The following is a 20,088-nucleotide window of genomic DNA, read 5'->3' as shown; positions in this document are numbered from 1 at the left end:
CAATTTTCTCTCTCCCAACCTTATTGTGGAATAAAAGTTAAAGTTGAACCATGCGGTTTGTCTTTGATTTGTATGGCAAAAGGTATCCTCAAAAAATAGAATACAGTGAAATGGATGGATTATAATACGCTCAATGATATAGTACGAGCAATTTGTATTTTGACTATGTTCCTCCCTTATTAGGAATTCGTAACCAGCATAGTTTTTTATGCATTTCGAGCACCAAAAGACCACCAAAATGTTCTTAAGAAATGCAGCATAGTACAATTATGATACGAGTGCTGATCAGTCAAAACGGTAAAAAGAACTTGCCTTTGCCGTGATGGTTATCATCAGAGTGCAAGCCGTGAACGGCATGACATTGGCGTTGATGATGCTGAGGTGGAGCTCCTCGACCTCGGCGAGCACCTTCACGGCCACCCCCTTGCCGTTCTCACCGTGGATCCTCACCATCACGCTCTTCTCCGAGAACCGGGCCTCTATCTCCGGCAGCTGTTTCCTCGACGCTGGCGTGCCTGACGACGCCGACAACGGGGAGCCATCGTCGTCTGGCGCGGCCGCGGCGTGGAGGCATGGCCTCTTGGCGAACACCTTGTTCTCGATGCTCCTGCCGTTGCTGCCGCCGGCCTCCATATCTTTGAGCTTTTCTTGGAGCTCCTTTATGTACTTCGTCGCGTCAGAAAGGATTGTCGCCTTGTCCATCTGATCAGAAATTAAACGTTGCATTGTACAATTTGTGTCATGGATTCATGTCGAATAAGTTCAGGGATTTAATTTAGACTTGGACCTTCTTGAGGCCGGGAATGACGGTGGAGAGCTCGATGAAGCGCTGGTTGATCTTCTCCCGCCGCTTCCGCTCCGCGATTATGTGGTCTTGAGCGTACGGCACCGACATGGATGCCGCCCTCTTTAAGCCGGCTCTCCTCGTCGGCGGAGATCCGTAGACCAGGTCCGGCAGACCTCGTGTGGCGGGGCAGCCTGGCAGCGACGACATGGTGGCGGCGGCCTCCGCCACCATGTCGTCGCTGCCAGGCTGCACCGAGGCGGCGCCGAAGTTCCAGCTCATGGGAAGGTTCGTGCCGCTGCTGCTTCTGTTTGGCGCGCGCGTGGCCGTGTTCGGCGACGCGGGCCAGATATCGTGCGTCGTTGCCGCGGGGGCCGAGTTATTGCCGACGCTGCTGCCGTCGGTTGTGTCGCCATCGCCGGAGCTCCAGCTGTTTGTCGGACGGGCTTCCGCGATCAGCTCCTGGACCATTTCGGCTGCGTGTGAGGCCTCGCGGAGCGCTTGGAGCGAGGGGAAGGTTGCCTCGCCGCAGTCGTCGTCAACGGCGGCCGCCGGTTGCTCGTCCTGCAGCGTGTTCATGGCCCACTGCATGAACAGAGTCGAATCCTCCATCTCCCGAAACGGCTGGGTAGGTGTAACTGCAGCAAATCATGATGTCCTTGTTAATTCAGCAGCAAGAACCATTTTTCATTTCCTTAAAAAAAATGCAACTTGGGAGGCAAAGGTGTACGATCAGGGGAAATTACGCTGTAATCAGCTCAAAAAACCTTTTTGGGCAACTTTTTAGAAAAACAATACTGCACGTGATGCTCTTTATTTCTAGCTTGAAAAGTTCAGAGAAGTAGACAAAACCACACTAAAGCTAGGCGTCACCCAGAAAATATGGAATCTGCAGTATCATAGAGGAGGCCTGCACCTACAAATGCACTACTAATATTTACCTCAGATCCTTGCAAATGATTTGCAAAATATTGGCCTGACAGTAGTAGCTAGTCGATCGCCTCCACCGAACAATGCCCAAATAAGCATGGGAGATAGCTTCCTTTTTATAGCTAGCGCCACCACACACTGTGTCCACTGTCTTTTTTGTCTTTTTCGAAAAGACACACTGTCCACTGTCTATAATGTTTGCTCACTCGGGGCCTCTCTCGCGTTTTTAAAATAATATTATTTTAATAGATAGTTGCAGAAATACTAACCGAATTGGACAAATTATTTACTTTGGTTATGCAGCGCGCTCTGTACAATATTGATCCGTTGCTTAAATAGATATATAAAAGTTTGGATTTACACTTGCATACAACACGCTGTCAAACACCATCACACCTAAAAGATCAAGTCTACACAAGGCTACAGAAGTGATGTGTTAGATCCAGTCTACACAAAGTTGAGCGTCGACAAGATCTTCACACTAAACATATATCAGAAAAGAACACAAAAAGAAAAAAAAAATCAATTTTAGCCTATAAAGTTCTGTATAATGAGTTGGTCCCATGCATTTTTTATTACCAATATTCTAGCCCTCACGACATATACCATATTCAACTCACCAGCCACTCTGTCTAAAGCAACTGGATTAATATACGAAGAGATCTTTTGTCTGTCACAGAAGTGATGTGATAGATCCAGTCTGCACAAAACTGAGTTGCGACAAATAGATGCTTTCAGCAACATCATGGAGACTCCTATGAAACTGGCCTCCTTAATTGTCAGTGTTGCTTGTTCCTTCATTCACCATTTTTCTGCAAGCATTAGAATCCTGCAGGCAAGCAAATACTTAAAACACACAGGATTGAACATATTTTCGCATCAAAATGTTATGAACATGTGATACACACAAACCTGTAGAAGTTTAAGCATTTGCTCTTCTTGGACGAGTAGCACCCATTAGACTAATAACTTGTTCCTCCATACTGATTAGAACAGAGAAGGTAGTCCAATCATCAATCATACATAATAACGACAATGTGACAGTTATAAAAAATATCCTTATCAAAAGTGTTAATTGCCAACTACCAATAGGAATACAAAAATACCCAATCTGAGATATATGTAAGGCAACAAGACAGAAGTGTAAAGCATTGACAGATAAGTTCGCATTTGATTAAGAGCCTATCGAACATCAAGATTGGTAAATAATCTGAAACTACTTGATCCAGTAGCATCTGTAGTTGTTTGAAGTATCTGAACAATTAGATTACCTTCTATCCCATATTGGTTCCATGAGAAAAACATGTGTCACAAAACTCAAATCAAGGCCCAGTGCGGCAGTTCCATCCATTGACTCAAGAATGGATCTCCCGATTAAGCTAGAGCAGAGGCATTGGTGATTATTCTTCAAGAGCACCACTAATATGATACACATGATCGACCGTGAGCACAATTATAATATGTAGGCAAAGAGCAACTCTAAATTGGTTAATCTGAGAAACCTGATGGAGCAATCGCCAGGTCTAATTAAGGCTTACGATTTACCTCGTTGAGTGTTGCTGTTGCTGATTCATGTCCTGGCACATTGCCTGCAGCAAAGACAAGCATCAGCATCACATACCCTTGCAATTGCTTCGCCACCGCCTGTAGTGCTCCTCCTCCTGCGTGGTCAGAACAGATCATAACATAGCAGATCAGATCTCCTCGGGTAGACATAACTATAACAATACCGCCATACTCGGTCAAAATTCATTGACACGGCACGGGTCATCCGAACCCATCTTGTGATTCAAGCAGACTCCATTTAAAATAAGCACAACATAGCCATAAAACGGGAATATTGAATTAGAGTAGAAATTCTTAATAGGAGACAACTTTTTTTTTGAAAGAAAAAAAGGAATTGATGGTAATGAGAAGGAAGGAACCACCTCTGATTGAAGCCACACAACCACCGTAGAGCAGCGTCTTCTGGATTTGACGTCTGGCGTTTCATGTGGCACAGCCCTCTGTGCGAGCGGAGCCCTTTGTTCGCAACACTACGACGGCCACCTCTCCACAGTCATGGCTCAAAGACAGGAGCTCCGTCGCTCGAAGCGGCATGGCTACCGCCTCTCCATGCGCCAGGTGAGGAAGAGGCCAGTGACCGGGCCAAGAGCAACGAGAGGGAGACGATGACAAGGGGGAGAGGACCATGCGAGGACCAATCCAGCGGCAGTGCGTTGTGGGGGGACGGGGAGGGCAGTGTGGAGGCGGCGACCTGTCAAGTCGCATGTATGCAGAGAAGGCAGTGTGGAGGTCATAGGCGGGGATGGAGCCCATGAACGCCACGAGAAGGAGGCGCGAGATCAGGGAAGATTGGTAGAGGGAGGAAGAAGCGGCCGAGCAAGTGTAGAAGATACTCGAAGCCACGGAGCCTACGAGACGCTGCGGGGCGCACACACCATATCGGACGATGCTAATCTGCTGGTGACCTAATTGGACGGCTCGAAATTAATAGCCAACGTGGATAGCCTGGAAGGCCGAGAATGCGATGAATTTGAGACTAGTAAGAGATGCGGCCGTCCAGTAAGAACCTTCTCGATGAACGCATTTAAAGCACACTTCGGAGACAGATACGTACGGCTACTCAACGTGAGAAACAATGGCATACCGCTAGGACAATCAAGGTAAATTGATCCACATTGGTATCTAAAAGTGCATCTAGGCTCTCTATGTGGGTTTTGGATAATTGATGACACATGATTAAGAGACTAATGAGTTTCATGATATTATGAACAAGTTTTAGTCCTTTTAAAGATGTTAAACGATGTTGGCATCCCTCAAAAGGAAAAGAGAAGCAGCACATGAGTACTTAATAGTTTTAAATTGATTTTATTATTTAAATTTGAGTATATGTATGCTGTGCTATAAAGAGGGTTGTATTTAGATTGTCTTGAGGATGTCTTACTGCCCAAAGAATCCTTTTATCCAAAAGATGAGAGACACAAATTATCCCATGAACACTGGGTTTTCAAAGTTACTTTGTATACCCCGAAGTTCCGGGTGCTACCCGAAAGTTCTGGGTAGCCGGAAACTTCAAGTGGAGCTCTAAGAAAGGGTGCTCGATTTGCTTTTCTAAACCAACCCGGAAGTTCCAGGATGGCCTGAAAGTTCTGGGTAGCCGAAACCTCCGGATTGAGTCTGTGCTAGGGTGCTCGGTTAGGACCTCAGTGCTTAACCCAAAAGTTCCGAACTGGCCCAGAAGTTTTGGGTGCCAGAACCTCTAGATTCTTTCCAAGCAGGGGTTCTCATTTACTAAGTCTCGAGCTAACCCGGAATTTCTGGGTTAGTGTAGAAAAGCTACATAACGGCTAGTTTTGGGGGTTGGATATAAATTCTCTCTCACCCCCTCCCTTCATTGGCTGCTAAGCAACCACGAAGACAATAGCATTCATAGCCATTAAATAGCTCTCTCACTCCCTTAGGCATTAAATCTTGCAAGGTTTTGAGAGTTGGGTTAAGTGATTGAGTTCTAGTGAGCTCCATTCAAATCTTTGAGCACTCGAGTTTGTCGTAAAGTCGGTTGATTTCACATTCACTTACGGCGGAATGAAATCCAGATAAAATGTTCCAAAAACTGTCAAATCCTCATTACTCTTGGAGCCTTAAGGTACTAGACAGCTAGGCGTTGCCCGCTGAGCACCCAAGCTTTTGGAGTGCCGTGGGATGTTTGTGAAGGTTCATCCCCTCCTCTGCAAGGGAAGAGGACTTTGAGTAAGCCCAAGTTCAATCTTCGTGGTCGTTTGGTGAGGAATATTATTGAAAGAGATCCGACGTTTTGTGAGCACCTCAACAGAGATGTAGGATTGTTGGATCCAAACTTCGGGAAATAAATTCTTATCACTTTTTTTTCTTTGTATTTCTTTGTTGTTCTAGTTGACTTTTGGGCGATTTGCCCCGATCTATGTGTTTGTGAGTTTGAGGCTGGAGGTGAAAGGTGGAAAACACTTTACACTTACTTTGGAACATGTGTTAACAACGAGATTCAACTAGAAATACCTAAGTGTTGTTCGTTTTTTATTTCGCTCTGTTTATCCAGAAAGTCTAGGCTGAACTCGAAACTTCCGCATACCGGAAGTTCTGGACTAAACCCAGAAGTTCCAGATTCTATTAATCCGCTATGAAATTTTTAATTTTCAGGAACGCCTATTCACCCCTCCTAGGCGACATCTCGTACATTCATTATCATAGAGTCAAAGCCCATTGGACACATATCGCGAGGTGGGACAACTCGAGCGGGATCCTAAGAAGCCTAACATTCTTCAGTTCATGGATACCGACAGCGATGACAAGAGTCATGAAAGTGATGATGACTGCTCCATCGATTGTCAGAGCAGCTGAATAGATCGATCCATGTTTATGGCTGGAGCCGATGGCACACCCATCGAGCAAAACATGGAGGATAAGGACACCATGATGAACAATGGTGAAATAATCCCCATGGACCCAGGAGCAGCAGCTGGGGCTATGTAGGCCCCTGACAACACCCATCATCGATGGGCGGAGGAAAATCAGGGGAACCCCAATTCGACATCGACTTAGTTTGGGAACGTCTGCAGTTCGAGTGGCACCCCCACCTGCAACAATTCCAAGATCGAGGGACGAACTCCCTCAACATAGCGATCACGGAGCTACATCGGCTCACCTGTAGCCAAGTTTGGGCAGCGGTGTCTTTAGTACTCTAGAAGCTAATGTCCAGGGAGCTCATAAGATTCTGAGGTCCTTCCCCGAGTTAGATCCGATGAGTTCTCTAATTCCGATGGTCAATCAACTCAAGACTCTGCTCGATGCGGCTTAGATCTAGGCAGCTTGAGTGAATAACCCCAATGGCTCTAGGCACCCCTACCGACAAGGTGCTAGTTCGAGGAGTCATGGATGATGACATCCCCGAGTCGAGGGATCCCAAACATAAAGCTTGGGTGGTCAAGCTCGAGCACAGTCCTGTGGGTCAGATTATAACTGCCTCATCCATAGGCATAGGAACCCCAATGAGTGATTATATATCTACCCTATTGTTATTCGAGCGGCTGGTGGCGACAATAGGGTAATAGCCAATTACCTACTAACCGCCCTCGATGGACCTACAAGGTCCTGGTTGCTGAACCTATTGCCCAACTCAATCCGATCATGGGCCAAGCTGAAGGCTCAATTTATCGCCAACTTTCAAAGAACATTTGAGCGCCCAGGAATGGAGGATGATCTCTATCAGCTGAACCAAGGTAAGGACGAGTCTCTTCGAGACTTCATTCGCAGGTTCAGTGATAGGCACATTATGATCCTAGACATCTCCGACAACTCGGTCGTCATCGCCTTCAAGTGAGGCGTCAAGGACAAAGATCTGGTTATGAAGCTTGCTACCCGGAAGATCAATACGGTGAAAAAAACTCTTCAAGCTGGCTGACAAGTGCGCAAAGCGTGTTGAAGCCTGGGAACACACCAAAAATCCTCAGTCTGGCAAGGACAAGCTTGAGTCTTTAAAGAATGAGGGGGAGAAGAACAAAACTGATAACAAGTGCAAGGGTCCGGACACGATCGTGGCTGCGGTCGATAGGAGCAACTCGTGCAGCATCAGGGATAATAAGGACATGAGCCATGGAGGTGAAAAGTGATGTCCCATCCATCAGACCAATCAACATGACTTTGACGAATATCACATTATTAAAAAGAAGCTCGATGACAAGCTTAAGGCTACTATTGCTGATTACCATAGTAAACAAGCCAAACTAGATGCCAAAGATGATGAGCTCGAATTCCACTGGACCGACCATAGCTTGGTGCATATCTTTATAGGATATGCCTTGTATGATTCCAAAAGTAAGTACAAGATGGTCGAAAGGGAGGTCAACCTGGCTCTGACCGGGCCTCCTCGATACCTCAAGTAGTCAGAAGTCCCTATCACCTTTGATCAAGCTGACCATCCAGTCGTGGTTTCACACCTGGGTCGGTATCTGGTTGTGGTCAAGCCTACTATCCTCAATGTCAAAGATTATAGGACATTGGTCGATGGGGGTAGCTCGCTCAACCTCATCTTTGCCAAGATGTTAGACAAGATGGGAATTCAAATGTCGAAGCTCAAGACAAGAGTTGAGCCTTTTAATCGGTATAACTTCAAACTCATCGACCATGCCCTTTGGCTAGATCAAGTTGCTAGTCACATTTGGCGAGCCTGACAATTTCCATACAGAAAAGCTGGCCTTCGATGTTACGAATTTTGAGATGACCTACAACATAATCCTAGGCCATCCAATGTTAGGTATGTTCATGGTCGTAGTGCACTACGCGTACCTGATGCTCAAGATCTCAGACCCTAATGGGGTCATAACCATCAAGGGACATCAACATGTAGCGGTCAAGTGCGACAAACAGAGCCTAGATATAGTCGAACACTTATGTCAAACGGCAACTACCTCAAAAAGTGCGAAGTCTAAGCTCCAGAAGCACCAAGCCGCCACCAAGGTCAAGAACTCCAAGTTTGTGAGCCTCGCTAATGTCTCCAGATCCAATGATGCCACCAAAGGTGAGAACAACGACGATGCTAAGGACAAGAAGGCAGGTGGTGGCATCAAGTTAGGGCCCCTCAACCCGTCTGAACTAGCCAAGACGGTCAAGATAGGGGTCGAACTTGATTTCAATTAGGAACTCGAGCTCATTGCATTCCTCCGGGCAAACCAGGATGTGTTTGCATGGCAACTGTCTGACATGCCTGGGGTCCCCAGGAAGGTGATCGAGTATCGATTAGCTGTGGAACCCAGCGCCAAACATGTGGTGCAGAAGTAGCAAAGATTTATGGAGGAAAGAAAACAAGCCATCCAGGAGGAGGTCAACGAACTCCTAAAGGCGAGCTTCATCTGAGAGGTTCGTCATCCTACATGGCTTGCTAATCCCGTCCTTGTGAAGAAAGCCAATAGCAAATGGAGAATGTGTGTTGATTTCTCCGACCTAAGAAAAGCTTGTCCCAAAGATACTTGTCCTCTCCCTCGTATTGATAAAATTGTCGACACTACTATGGGTTATGCAGTGCTATATTTTCTAGATGCCTAGTTAGGGTATCACAAAATTAGCATGGACGTCGAGGATGAGGAAAACCCAACTTTTGTTACCCCTTTGTGTATTTTTCTATGTAAAAATGTCTTTTGGTTTGAAGAATGCTGGTACTACTTATCAATGGCGTAATAAATTGCCTACAACCCCAAATCGGGCGCAATGTAGAAGCATATGTCGATGATATTGTAGTCAAGTCTAGAACTGAAGATACATTGATTGACGATCTCAAGGAGGCATTCGGCAACCTCAAAAAGTATCATATGATGCTTAACCCTGAGAAGTGCACGTTTGGAGTCCCATCTAGCAAGCTTCTTGGTTTTCTGGTGTCAGGTCGAGGTATTGAGAAAAATCCACACAAAATAGATGCTCTTGACCAGAACACTGAAGGAAGTTCAGAAATTAACAGGATGCATAGTAGCTCTTGGTCGTTCATCTCCAAGATGGACAAGGGAGGGATGCCTTTCTTCAAGTTGCTAAAGAAACACAACCGATTCAAGTGGATGGAAGAAGCGGAGAAGGCTTTTCAAGACTTAAAAAGGTATTTATTGTTTCTGTTAATCCTGAACCTGCCTAACAAAATAGAGGAGTTCTTTCTGTACATTGCAGTCACCCCATAAGTTGTGAGCACGGTCCTGGTGGTAGATCAGGAATGTCTCTAGAAGAAGGCCAAGATCCAAAAACTAGGTTGCTAGCGAAGTCGTACATGATGCTAAGCTACGATACCCATAAGTTAAAAAGTTGTTGTATGCAGTCTTGATGACTTTTCGGAAGCTACGACATTATTTCTAAGCACACAACATCACCGTCGTAATGACGTATCTGCTGAAGGATGTCATATGCAATAGGAAGGCTACTGGACAAATCGCGCAATGGGCGGTCGAGCTCAATGAATTCAACATAGATTACACACCACACACAAGCGTTAAGTCAAGAGTACTAGCAGAATTCATTGCTGAATGGAAAAACATTGAGAAAACAAAGCCAAACGAGACCAAAGATCACTCGGCACCTTCTTTGATGGATCGCTCATGCTTCAGGGCTCAGGGGTTGGCATCATACTCAAGTCTCCAATATGCAACTAACTCAGGTACATTGTTCAATTATAATTTAAATCTTTCAACAATATTGTAGAATACAAAGGACTAGTAAATGAGCTCTGCATAGCTATATCACTTAGAATCAGGCAACTACTCATGAAAGGGGACTCACAGCTAGTTATAAACCTAGTGCATTCTATGAAGAATTTGGCATCAAAACATGTTTTGCTTTAGTAGCTCATCCTTGAAGTAATGGTCAGATCAAGCGCGCTAACGGTATAGTCTTGCAGCGTACCAAGACTCAGGTCTTTGATAGGCTAAAAGCTTACTTGAAATGCTGGGCAAATAAACTTCCCTCAGTACTATGGGTCATTCGTACTTTGACTAACATAGCCACTGGTGAAACTCCTATCTTCTTAGTCTACAGAGTAGAAGCAGTGCTTCTTATTGAACTGCAATTTGGATTGCTGCAAGTGGAAAGTTACTCGGAAGAGGCGCAAGAGCAATTACGAGCGGATGATGTCAATCTACTTGAGGAGTGCCATGATCGAGCGTCCATTCGAGTAGCTAAGTATCAGCAAGCATTGAGTAGATTTCACAATCAAAAAATCCAGCCTAGGAAACTCACTGCAGTGAACCTTGTTCTACGAAAGGTGCAAAAACAGGCTAGGTGCCACAAGTTATCACCTAAGTGGGAAGGACCCTACATAGCAGTCAAAGTCATTTGACCTGGATCAGTACAATTATCTACTCCAAACAGTGAAGAACACAAAAATTCGTGAAAAATCAACCAACTCCAACAATTTCATTCATAGATAAGGTAAATTAAAGGTAACTCTATCAGACTGACTACCATATTACATACTTTTCTTTCTGACTGGGTAGCTAGCGCAAAGTTGACAGAAAAGATTCACCTAGCTCATGCAAATAGTGAAGACCCACTACATCCAAGAGTTCATAAATATGTGAACCCCTACTTACCCTCGAACGAGTCGAGGAACCTCTTTTACTCCTCCTCGGGATGGCAGCTGATCCCCCTGGGAACTGGCCACCGATTAGCATAAAGGCTAGGGAGAGTGGACGAGGCAAAGACTCTACTTGAGCTACTGACCAACGACGACAATGTCGAGTGGCCCTCTGCGGGACGTAGAGGTGATATGATGTTTGTTAATAGAGAAAACAGTCGCGCTTTCTTCACCACCGGAGGCTCGAGGGCTCCATCCCCGAAGACCTCATCGATGACATGGTCGATGATCTCATCAAGATCACCACCATCCTCATTTCGCTCTTGTGCAGCCTGCGTCGTTAACTCCTATGCCATTTTCTCTATGGCATCAATGTTGAGGAAACGTTGGAGGTGCTGGGTGAAGGGTCAATGACCTTTGATGGATTTTCTGTTCCCTCTCCTCTTATGCCTCTCACTCGATTCCTCCTCATCGGAGGAAAGGATGATAACTCCCGGTAGATCAAAGGCGAGAGGCCTTGGGGTGAGAGATCCCACTTCTTCGATTTTTGGAAATTACTTGGGAGACGACGATGGAGTGGATGCCTTGGTTTCAAGTTCTACGAGTGCTATTGAGTAATCCATAGGGAAGAGCCGAAGGAGATTGGGGTGAAAACGAACGGCTTTTGGTCCGCCCTATTTATAGTTGCAGGAATATGTTGAATAGAAAATGGTGAAGCCGTCAAGATCCGATAACAGTTGAAATTCCAAGGTTGCCTCGGGTGTGCGGCGATTCAAAGCTGATGCATCGGGCGGAAGCTGAGACATCACCAAGGCATTATGGTGCACCCAATCTCCATGTAAAGGGATACCACATCATTATGACACATCAAGTCAGAGGTTGCGAGGACGAATGGGAGTGGGTTTTCAATGTCCACCTACCCGATTGTTCAAATTCACTCGATGACCATAACATAACCACAGCCATATGCTTGTAGGTTTACGCCTTCGAACATGTGGTCGAGAATAATGAATCGATGCTTATGCTCTACTCTTTACTCGATCCAGTCATTGAGTAGAGAGTTGGGGACTATATCACATAATTTTGATGCTTATGCTTCACTCTCTGTCTCAATATTATGCTAACCAGAGAGCTAGGAGTTATATTATTTAATGTCAGCGTTGATGCTCTGCGTTCTACTCGAACTCAATTATTGAGCAAAGGGTTAGGGGCCATGTCGGGTATTTTTTTGATGCTACAACTCCACTCTCTGTCTTGATTATCACATCAAACAGAGAGTTAGGGGCTACATCGCATACCCTCAATGCTACAGATCTACTCTCCACTTGATCCAGCCGTCGAGCAAAGAGTCGGGGGCTATGTCATATACTTTTGATGGTATAGGTATGTTCTTTCTTACTCTACGATCAGGAAATCTTCTCATGGACCCGATAGTCAGGGGCTACATAGTAATACTATATTCTGTAAATACATATTTTTTGTAATACATATTTGTTGCAAAAGTTTATCTGGCTTTGCATCTACTGCGTTGGATAGAACCAACAGAGGCATGTGTTGAGTTGATGACAAACAACTGCACCTTATAAGGCATAACAGCACAAGAGATTGTTAAACATCTCATGTTTAACAGCTAACAATGTTCTGAAGTTCTAGTCGGTCTCATGTGTGTTCTCTAACGAGTTCATATTCACACGCTAGTCAAATACGCGAGTCGTCTAAAAGTTTGCAAAAATCATTGAGTTATTTTTTCTCTTTCTAGTTTTATACTAGTCTTTTTCTTATTCTTGAGTATACTTCGAGTGGTAACTCGAGGTTCAATGCATTTAATAATATGTCTAGTTGAGTTTTCAGGTATGGATGAATATTTGACAAATAGGTTTCGAGGATGGTTTTAGCATGTACTAATCGGTTTTTGCATCTACTTATGCTAACTCTATTTCATCAACAAGGGAATAGTTGCAAGAGTATATTGGACAAGCAAAATAATAATAATGTTTATAGACATCCTCAAACCACAGATCAAGTTTTGAGTGTTTTGAGTTAAGAACTGTGGACAATCAACCAGAAAGACTACCCTCACTTTCTTCATCATGCAAGCTGAGCCCAGGGGACTCGATGAAGGTAGGGACCAGAGGCTTGATGTTGTGAATGATATTTGCTTCTGAACAATCGAACCAATCTGTCACTACTGATGTGTCGAGGTTGGGATTATAGCTTTTGAGGAGACTTAGCTTTGTCTCGACATTTACAGAGGCTGACTGGTTCATACGGTCAAAGGTCTAGTCCTTAAGCTTTTAAAGTGCAGTGGTCATGGTGTCCCGTTCGGTAGCTATAGCATTTCGTTCGGTGGCCATAGTCTCTCATCTAGCTGCTCGGAGGAGGCGTTGGTGGCCTTCATGTTGGATTTCTTCTCAAGTGAGGAAGGGGAGGTGGTGTTCGCAGAACGGCTGAAGGCCATGGAACGAGATTTCTGTGCGATTCCGCGTGCTTGGGCGGAAAAAGGCGAGAGCTTGAAGCAGGAGACTGGCAACGAGAGGATGAAGGATAGCTACATTCTAGGCCTATATAGGTAAATTGCCTGGAAATTAACGCTTACTTTGGTAACCACTTCTGTTACTTTGGCGCCTCGTTCAACATGAAAGACGGGACGATTGCGCCACGTAAATCTTTGCACACTCATTCGAGTGCATCAAATGCGTCTATACCCAACGGTTCAAATTTTGAAGTTTTCTTTTTTTAACTATACTCAAAGACGGATCTCGAGAAGTCGAGTTTTCAAGCCTTTGTTGAGTCTTGAGTGCGGATATCGGTAGGGCGCTCGACCCAATAGTGTTTTCAGTCGATACTCGGAACATGATATTCTTTGCTTGATTCTTTCAACTACAAGCTTGGTCTACCTTGCTCGACTAGGCTTACACTTGACAATATTCGAGTAGGTGCTTATAGAAATCCTTCACACTGAGTAGAGTCAAGGGGCTACTGTCGAATATCTAACTATAGGGTATATACGCATAAGGAGTACATTATACACGTATAGGGTACATTGTACACTCGATGGATAACTCAGGATATTGCGGATTCGAATTTGTGGGATCTGATATACTCAGAGATCATGAAAAACTTGTATTAGGAAGGTCTTGATCAGATTAACCGACTCGAATACGACTAGTATCTAAGCTGGATTCGACTGCCTTGTCTAAACCGATAAGATGAAAGACTCCCTATCGATTACGGTTGGAACTCAAGCAGTGACAGGACCCATTTATAAGGCGGGGACCCTGTCATCCAAAGGGACAATTCAGAATAGATCAACGTCTACACAACTTGACGCAAGCATCTAGACACTAGCCTTGGAGATACTCGGCGACTTCAACTCTAGATTAGTTTAGAGTTGGTCTACTCTATTGTATTAGGTTTAGCCACCTTGCTTGTACTCGAGACAATCTATATATAGCATCATCCACATACGACATAGGTTATTACTCCACCTCGAGGGTCCGAACCTGTATACATCGTATGTCTTGTTTTCTACTCGATCCTTAATCTTGAAGATACCCAGTTCAATTACAGATATATTATCAGGAACTAATTTTCGACAGAATAGTCCATGAGCCTTTGTTGTCTGTTTACAAATGTGGTTGAAAATTGAACTTTCGTAACAGTTGGAGGGTGTAAACGGACTTCTCCCTTAATTTGATATTGTTGTTAGGACTGCTTGGCACTCTATGTGGAAGGCCAATGTGTCTCGAAGTGGCAACACTGCTAAGTAAAATCTAGCTAAAACTAATCATGCAATAAAATCTAGTAAAATTATAATTGTTCAATTCCTCATAAATCGAATTATTTTCCATAAATCAGACTATTTTACAGATGAGCTTAATTATTTATCGGCAAGAGTCTGATCATGTGACCTCTCAATCTGTTGCTCAACAATCTTAAATCCTATCCTATCCCTTGCTTTGGTCTGTTTGTTTTTATTGCGACTCTAAAAATCCAGATTTTGATTCTCACAATTTAAAATCTGAATTTTATAATCTAAAACAAACAGCACCAGATTATTAGAATCTCTCTCTTTCTCTCCCCCCATAGTGTGTAGGAGCCGAACACCGCATGGCCAAGCTCGCTTGGAGCCACGCCAACACCGTCCGTACACCGTGAGCCATCCAAGCCCGCCTCCTCTCACTATCTAGTGTTCCTGGCCTCAACGTAGTCACCATTCGTCGTCGATCCCCTCACCTAAAATGGCTCTGCTCTCTCTCCATTCTCTCCCTTGTTCGGTACGAGACTGGGTGAGAGCCCCCTCTACTGCTGTTGTTGGCACCATAGGCGGCGGTGGCAGAGCGACCTCCCACTTTCGGCATCGTGCGCCCTCCGCCCGGAATGGCACCAGCACCCTCCACGCAAACTGCTACATGATGCCTTTGACACAGGCTCCAAACTCAGACCCCACCTTCCCAAGTCAATCGCCAATCTCGACGAGCGACGAGGTGGCCACAGTCAAAAGGTCGACGCTACCGCCGCCATCACGCACCCCGCCGACGAAGGGTATGACGAAGAGATCAGTTTGAAGGGGACTACGAGCTTGGGCAGCAGCAGCGCTAGTGGCGACCACGGGAGGAGCTGCGGTGGCTGCACATGGACGAGCCCCGAGAATCCCTACACGAGGCGGTCCGCCAGGTCTTGGCCGTGCCGCTGCATGCCCACCCACGACTCCTTCGAGCGAGATCCCCATAGATTTGAGCAACTTGGGCGTTCGAGGGGGAGGGAAGAGGATTTGAGAAGCGGAGAGGAAGGGGCGGAGATAAACGGCGATAATGGTGGTGGCCTGGTGGGAGACTGGGTACTATTGCCATTCGTGCTCGAGAGAGAGGGGAAACAAAGTTTAGGAGAGAGAGGAGAAAAAAGCAAAATATTATGTTTGTAATAGCAATGATAGGTAAATATGTGTCATAATCTTATAGAAATAATATTTTTCTAGATTATGAATTATGACACCAGATATAAAACAAACATGACCAATTGCTTGCAGTACACGTGTGACGTAGGCCACTAAAATGCACAGGCAAAGATGTTATTTTCAGTTCATCACTGCAAATCCACTCGAGACGGAGCTGATGGCACCCAAGATGTGACTGGTTAAGCAAGCGACAAGTGGGTTACGAGCTGCGCCCGAGGCCTCGAGCCAACCATCTTCAGATAACATTATATTAGAATATTTGCGGACGGGCAGTAGCCGATTGGCAACACCCATATGGCGTGATGAGCCGGGGTTTCGATTCCCCCTCTCATATCTCTTCCAGTAAAAGACTTTTAAAGAAAATCCCGATCAAGAGAGACCTAACTGTAAAAAAAAAAAGCTCAAATAGAAAAAAATACTACTTCAGTCGATCACACACGCCGTGCGTGCTACCTTGCATGGCGCTCAGCTGATCATGATATTTTTCGTACAGGTTCGAACAATCAGCGGATCGATGTATCATTTTTTTTTCTTTTACTTAGTCTTCTAACATATACCAAGACAGTCTATCAAAAAACATATACCACGACAGCTACAGGTCGGCCGCAGATAGCTGATCTAGCATTTGTATAAAATATGTATCGCACGGATCGGATGAAACAAATTTTTTTTTTCAGATCTTGATGAGGATGTCAATAATTAAGCATGATCTCCTGATTCGTGGCGAATCGGGCAAACAAATTAAGCTAGGCTACGAATGATGGAGGCAAAGGAATTTACAATGACATTTCTGCGCAGCAGTTTTCGAGAAAAGAGGAGAAATTAAAACTGTCACGGCCAGAATGATGCTAACTGATTTCCTTTCAGAGAAGGATATGATGCTGATTTAAGATGCTAATATATCCACTATATAAAATATAATTATAAAGAGTGGTTTGCAAGTTTTATACTAATGTGCCCGCTTTATATTTGTTGGGGTCGTTATTAAGAGCCCTCGATGGCTCTTTGGCTTAATCAGCTCAGTCTCTTAAATGCTCGGCCTCTCAAAGCATTCGTCTTCTGAAGCCCTGGCCTTCCAGAGCTCAGCCTCCCGAAGGCTTAGCTTCCCAAAGCCTTGGCCTCCCGCTGGCCGGGCTGGCTTCTCGGAGGTTACTGGGTGAGTCATCAGGCCTCAGAAAAAATCTGCCAAAAGGGAAGAACCAATCGTACTTTGCCTGCGAGGAGGTGACCGGTATTAAATACCTAGGCTAGTAGAAGCCGCTCTGACACCCCGGTATATTGGTACCTATCCTGGCACCAATGACAGTGCGGCGCTGGGCTACAATTGGTGACCGGCTCGCCCCCTTCAAGGGGCAGGCAACACGATAATTACCACGGTGGATATTTATCTCGCGATAGGATAGAATGTAGTTATCCTGAATAAGGCTCAGTAATTTAGCTGGATCTCAGATATTTATACATTATGATAACTTGTACGTCAAGCTACGCATGGCCCTATAAATAGGAGACCATGGTCCTTTGGAAAGAGAAAAAAAAAGAAACCCAAGGTCACAGTGAAAAAGAACACGCATCACAGCGTACGTTGTGATACTCCTCCCAGAGTAATACATTTTCCTATCATCAATATATTCATAGTGTTCCTTCCTCTCAAACTTCGTCTCCAAGCTTGAGTCTCCTCCTTAGAAGAAACTCTCGTTGTACTTGCTGGGGCAAGACGAACTCTTACTCCAACAGCGTGTCGTCCATGGGGATCCGAACACAGAAGTGCTAAGAGAGGTAGGATGGCACCCAAGAAAAAAACCACCAAGGCCGACCCCCCAGTCACGCCTGCGCGGCAGTCCAGCCGGCTATATGTGGTCAGCACCGACAACGACCCCCAGCCGGGGGGAAAGGGAACCTTACGGTCACCACCGACCCAACCATAACTACAGCTGCGGGCGACACTGAAGGGTTCTCTACCCCGGAGACCCAGCAGCAGCAAGGTGAGGCCCCCGCTGCGCCCCTAGGGGCTACGACCGGCGCTGCTGCTGGAAACACCGCTCCACCCGAGCAGCAATCATGCTTGATGACACTCCTAGCGCAGATGGAGGAGCTACAGATGGCCCTACGGGTCGAGCAGGAAGCTGCCCACACCTTCGCCGCCGCTCCCGCGACGGCCGGCGCGTTTCCAACCCAAGCTCTACGAACCGGCGAGCCCCTCGGCACAAGGACGCGACCCATTCGGTCCCCGGAGCCCCGGGGCCGGCATCGTGAGGACCCCTTGCAGGACCACGACTCACCCCTGCGGGCCGACCTGCAGGCCATGCCCTTCCCGGAGGGTTTTCAGACCCCGAAGTTGCCCAGGTTTAAAGGCGATTCAGACCCCGACGAGTTCGCCCGATCCTACGCCCTAGCCATAGAGGCCAGCGGGGGCGGACCGGCCACCACGGCTAAATGCTTCCCCCTCGCCCTAGAAGGGGTGGCCATACGCTGGTTCTGGGCGCTGGACCCCAGCACCATTCACACCTAGTCCCAACTCCGAGATCTCTTCCGCAGCAACTTCCAGGGCACCTTCATCGAACCAGTAACCTTCAGCAGCCTATTCACTATCAGGCAGGGGCCAGACGAAACCCTCCGGGACTACTTTCGAAGGTTCTCCCAGACCAAAGCCCAGATTAGGGGGCATATCAGACTCTTTGATTATCGATGCCGCAACCCAGGGCCTGGCCGAAGGCCCCCTATATGATCGACTAAACCGATACCCAATACACATGGTAGAAGTCCTCATGAGCAAGTTTGAGGAATACGCGCAGGCATAGGAGGAAAAACTCCGTCGAAGGCGCTCACAAGCTGGCGAGGCTTCCCGTGCCAATTCCACGAGCCCACACTCATAGGCTGGATCATCACACGCACCCCCCCCCCCAGCAAAAAGGAGCTTCGAGGAGGCCCTTACCGCCGGGTCCCAAAGGGGGCGGCAACGATAACGCCAAAACATTAGCAATATCAGCCTAAGCCACAGGGCTCCGAACCAAGGCCACCCCAGGGGATGAGGCCGAGGACGCTCCGGAGGCCTCCCGGAGCGAAGCCACGCCCCAAACCAGTGTTCCAAGGAAGAGTCCTGGTGCACTCTACACGGCACAGGACGAGGGCATAATACCGATAACTGTCGAACCCTCACCACCTTCCGAGAGGAGTACCTAGGAAGGCAGGCGGCCTTCGCCTCTAACGGTGGGGCCCCCAAGGGGCAGTTCGAAGATCGTAGGCCATCGGCCAATCAACGGGTTGACCACCTGGCCCTACAGACTCCTCCACAGCTAGTCCTACCTTCTCCACCCTAGTCATCCCTAAAATAGTACGGTGACAAAGAAGCGCGGGACAAACAGATCGTCCTCGCCATTACCAGCGGAGGGAGCTCCGGTGGCACTTCAAAACGACAACGGCGAGACTATGCCCGTAGGGTGCACCACATTGGAGCAACTAGCATCCATCGACAGGCCCCCGACTGGGCCGACGCCCCGTAACATTCACCGTCGACGACTCCGAAGGGGTAAAATTTTCCCACTCTGATACCCTAGTCATCTCAGCCAATATCGCCGAAGTCAGGGTCCAAAGAATACTGGTTGACGGAGGTAGCTCGGCGGACCTCCTATTCGTGCATGCCTTCGACCAACTCCGAATTCCACGAAGCCGACCAAGCAGCAGACCCCTCCAGGGATTCAATGGAGCCCCCCTCAATGCCCTAGGATAGATAGAACTCCTGGTCATCTTCGGTGAGGGCTCTACATCACGATCCGAGGTTATCACCTTCGACATCGTGGACGTACCGTACGCCTCCAATGCCATCCTGGGACAATGGACCCTGAACAGATTCAAAGCTGTACCCCATCATAATTACCTCTGCCTGAAAGTACCCGGACCCTAGGGGCTAATAACCATCCACAGTGAGAAAGACCTGCCTAGATGCATCGAGTATGGGCACCCTGCTTCGCTCCCCAGTCGCCATATCCACACTATGACATAGGAGGACTCGAAAGATCCTCTATCGGCGCATTCTGGGCACCGCTGCCCTCTGAGGTCATAGCCAAAATGGGACATAAAGCTAGTCCCCATACACCAAGACCAACCCGACCCGACCTTCCGAATACGGGCAGACCTCGCCTTTAGGCAAGAAGCCCAACTTTTGGCCATCTTACGGAGTAACCTCGACATCTTCGCATGGTCCCCGCAGGACCTCCCAGGAGTCGACCATAGCATCGTCGAGCACTCGCTCCAGGTCGACCCGAAGGCAAGGCCCATACGCCAGGGGCTTCGCAGGCTCTCTCCGGAGCGGGCAGAAGCTGCAAAAGAAGAAGT

The 20,088-nt window shown here is 46.8% G+C and overlaps 1 protein-coding gene across 1 annotated transcript; it reads right to left on the bottom strand.

The window, feature by feature from the left end:
- Positions 1–285: 285 nt before the first annotated feature.
- LOC133914605 (transcription factor bHLH18-like) lies at positions 286–1,787 on the bottom strand. The gene is made up of 3 exons (XM_062357682.1): positions 1,726–1,787; positions 788–1,422; positions 286–702 (listed from the first exon to the last, which is right to left on the bottom strand). Exons 2-3 carry the CDS (start codon positions 1,394–1,396, stop codon positions 286–288), a joined length of 1,026 nt encoding a protein of 341 aa, XP_062213666.1. The 5' UTR covers positions 1,397–1,422; positions 1,726–1,787.
- Positions 1,788–20,088: the final 18,301 nt, after the last annotated feature.

The sequence above is a fragment of the Phragmites australis genome, chromosome 4 (genome assembly GCF_958298935.1).
Source record: "Phragmites australis chromosome 4, lpPhrAust1.1, whole genome shotgun sequence".
In the NCBI taxonomy this organism is placed as follows: domain Eukaryota; kingdom Viridiplantae; phylum Streptophyta; class Magnoliopsida; order Poales; family Poaceae; genus Phragmites; species Phragmites australis.
Note: the sequence above shows the minus strand (reverse complement) of the source record. Positions and strands in the feature narration are given on the sequence as shown.

Excerpts from the sequence above, each read along its gene's own strand:
- LOC133914605 (XM_062357682.1), bottom strand. The coding sequence starts at position 1,396 with ATGGAGGATTCGACTCTGTTCATGCAGTGGGCCATGAACACGCTGCAG. Across the intron at positions 703-787 it reads TCATTCCCGGCCTCAAGAAG|ATGGACAAGGCGACAATCCT; the intron begins GTCCAAGTCTAA and ends ATTTCTGATCAG.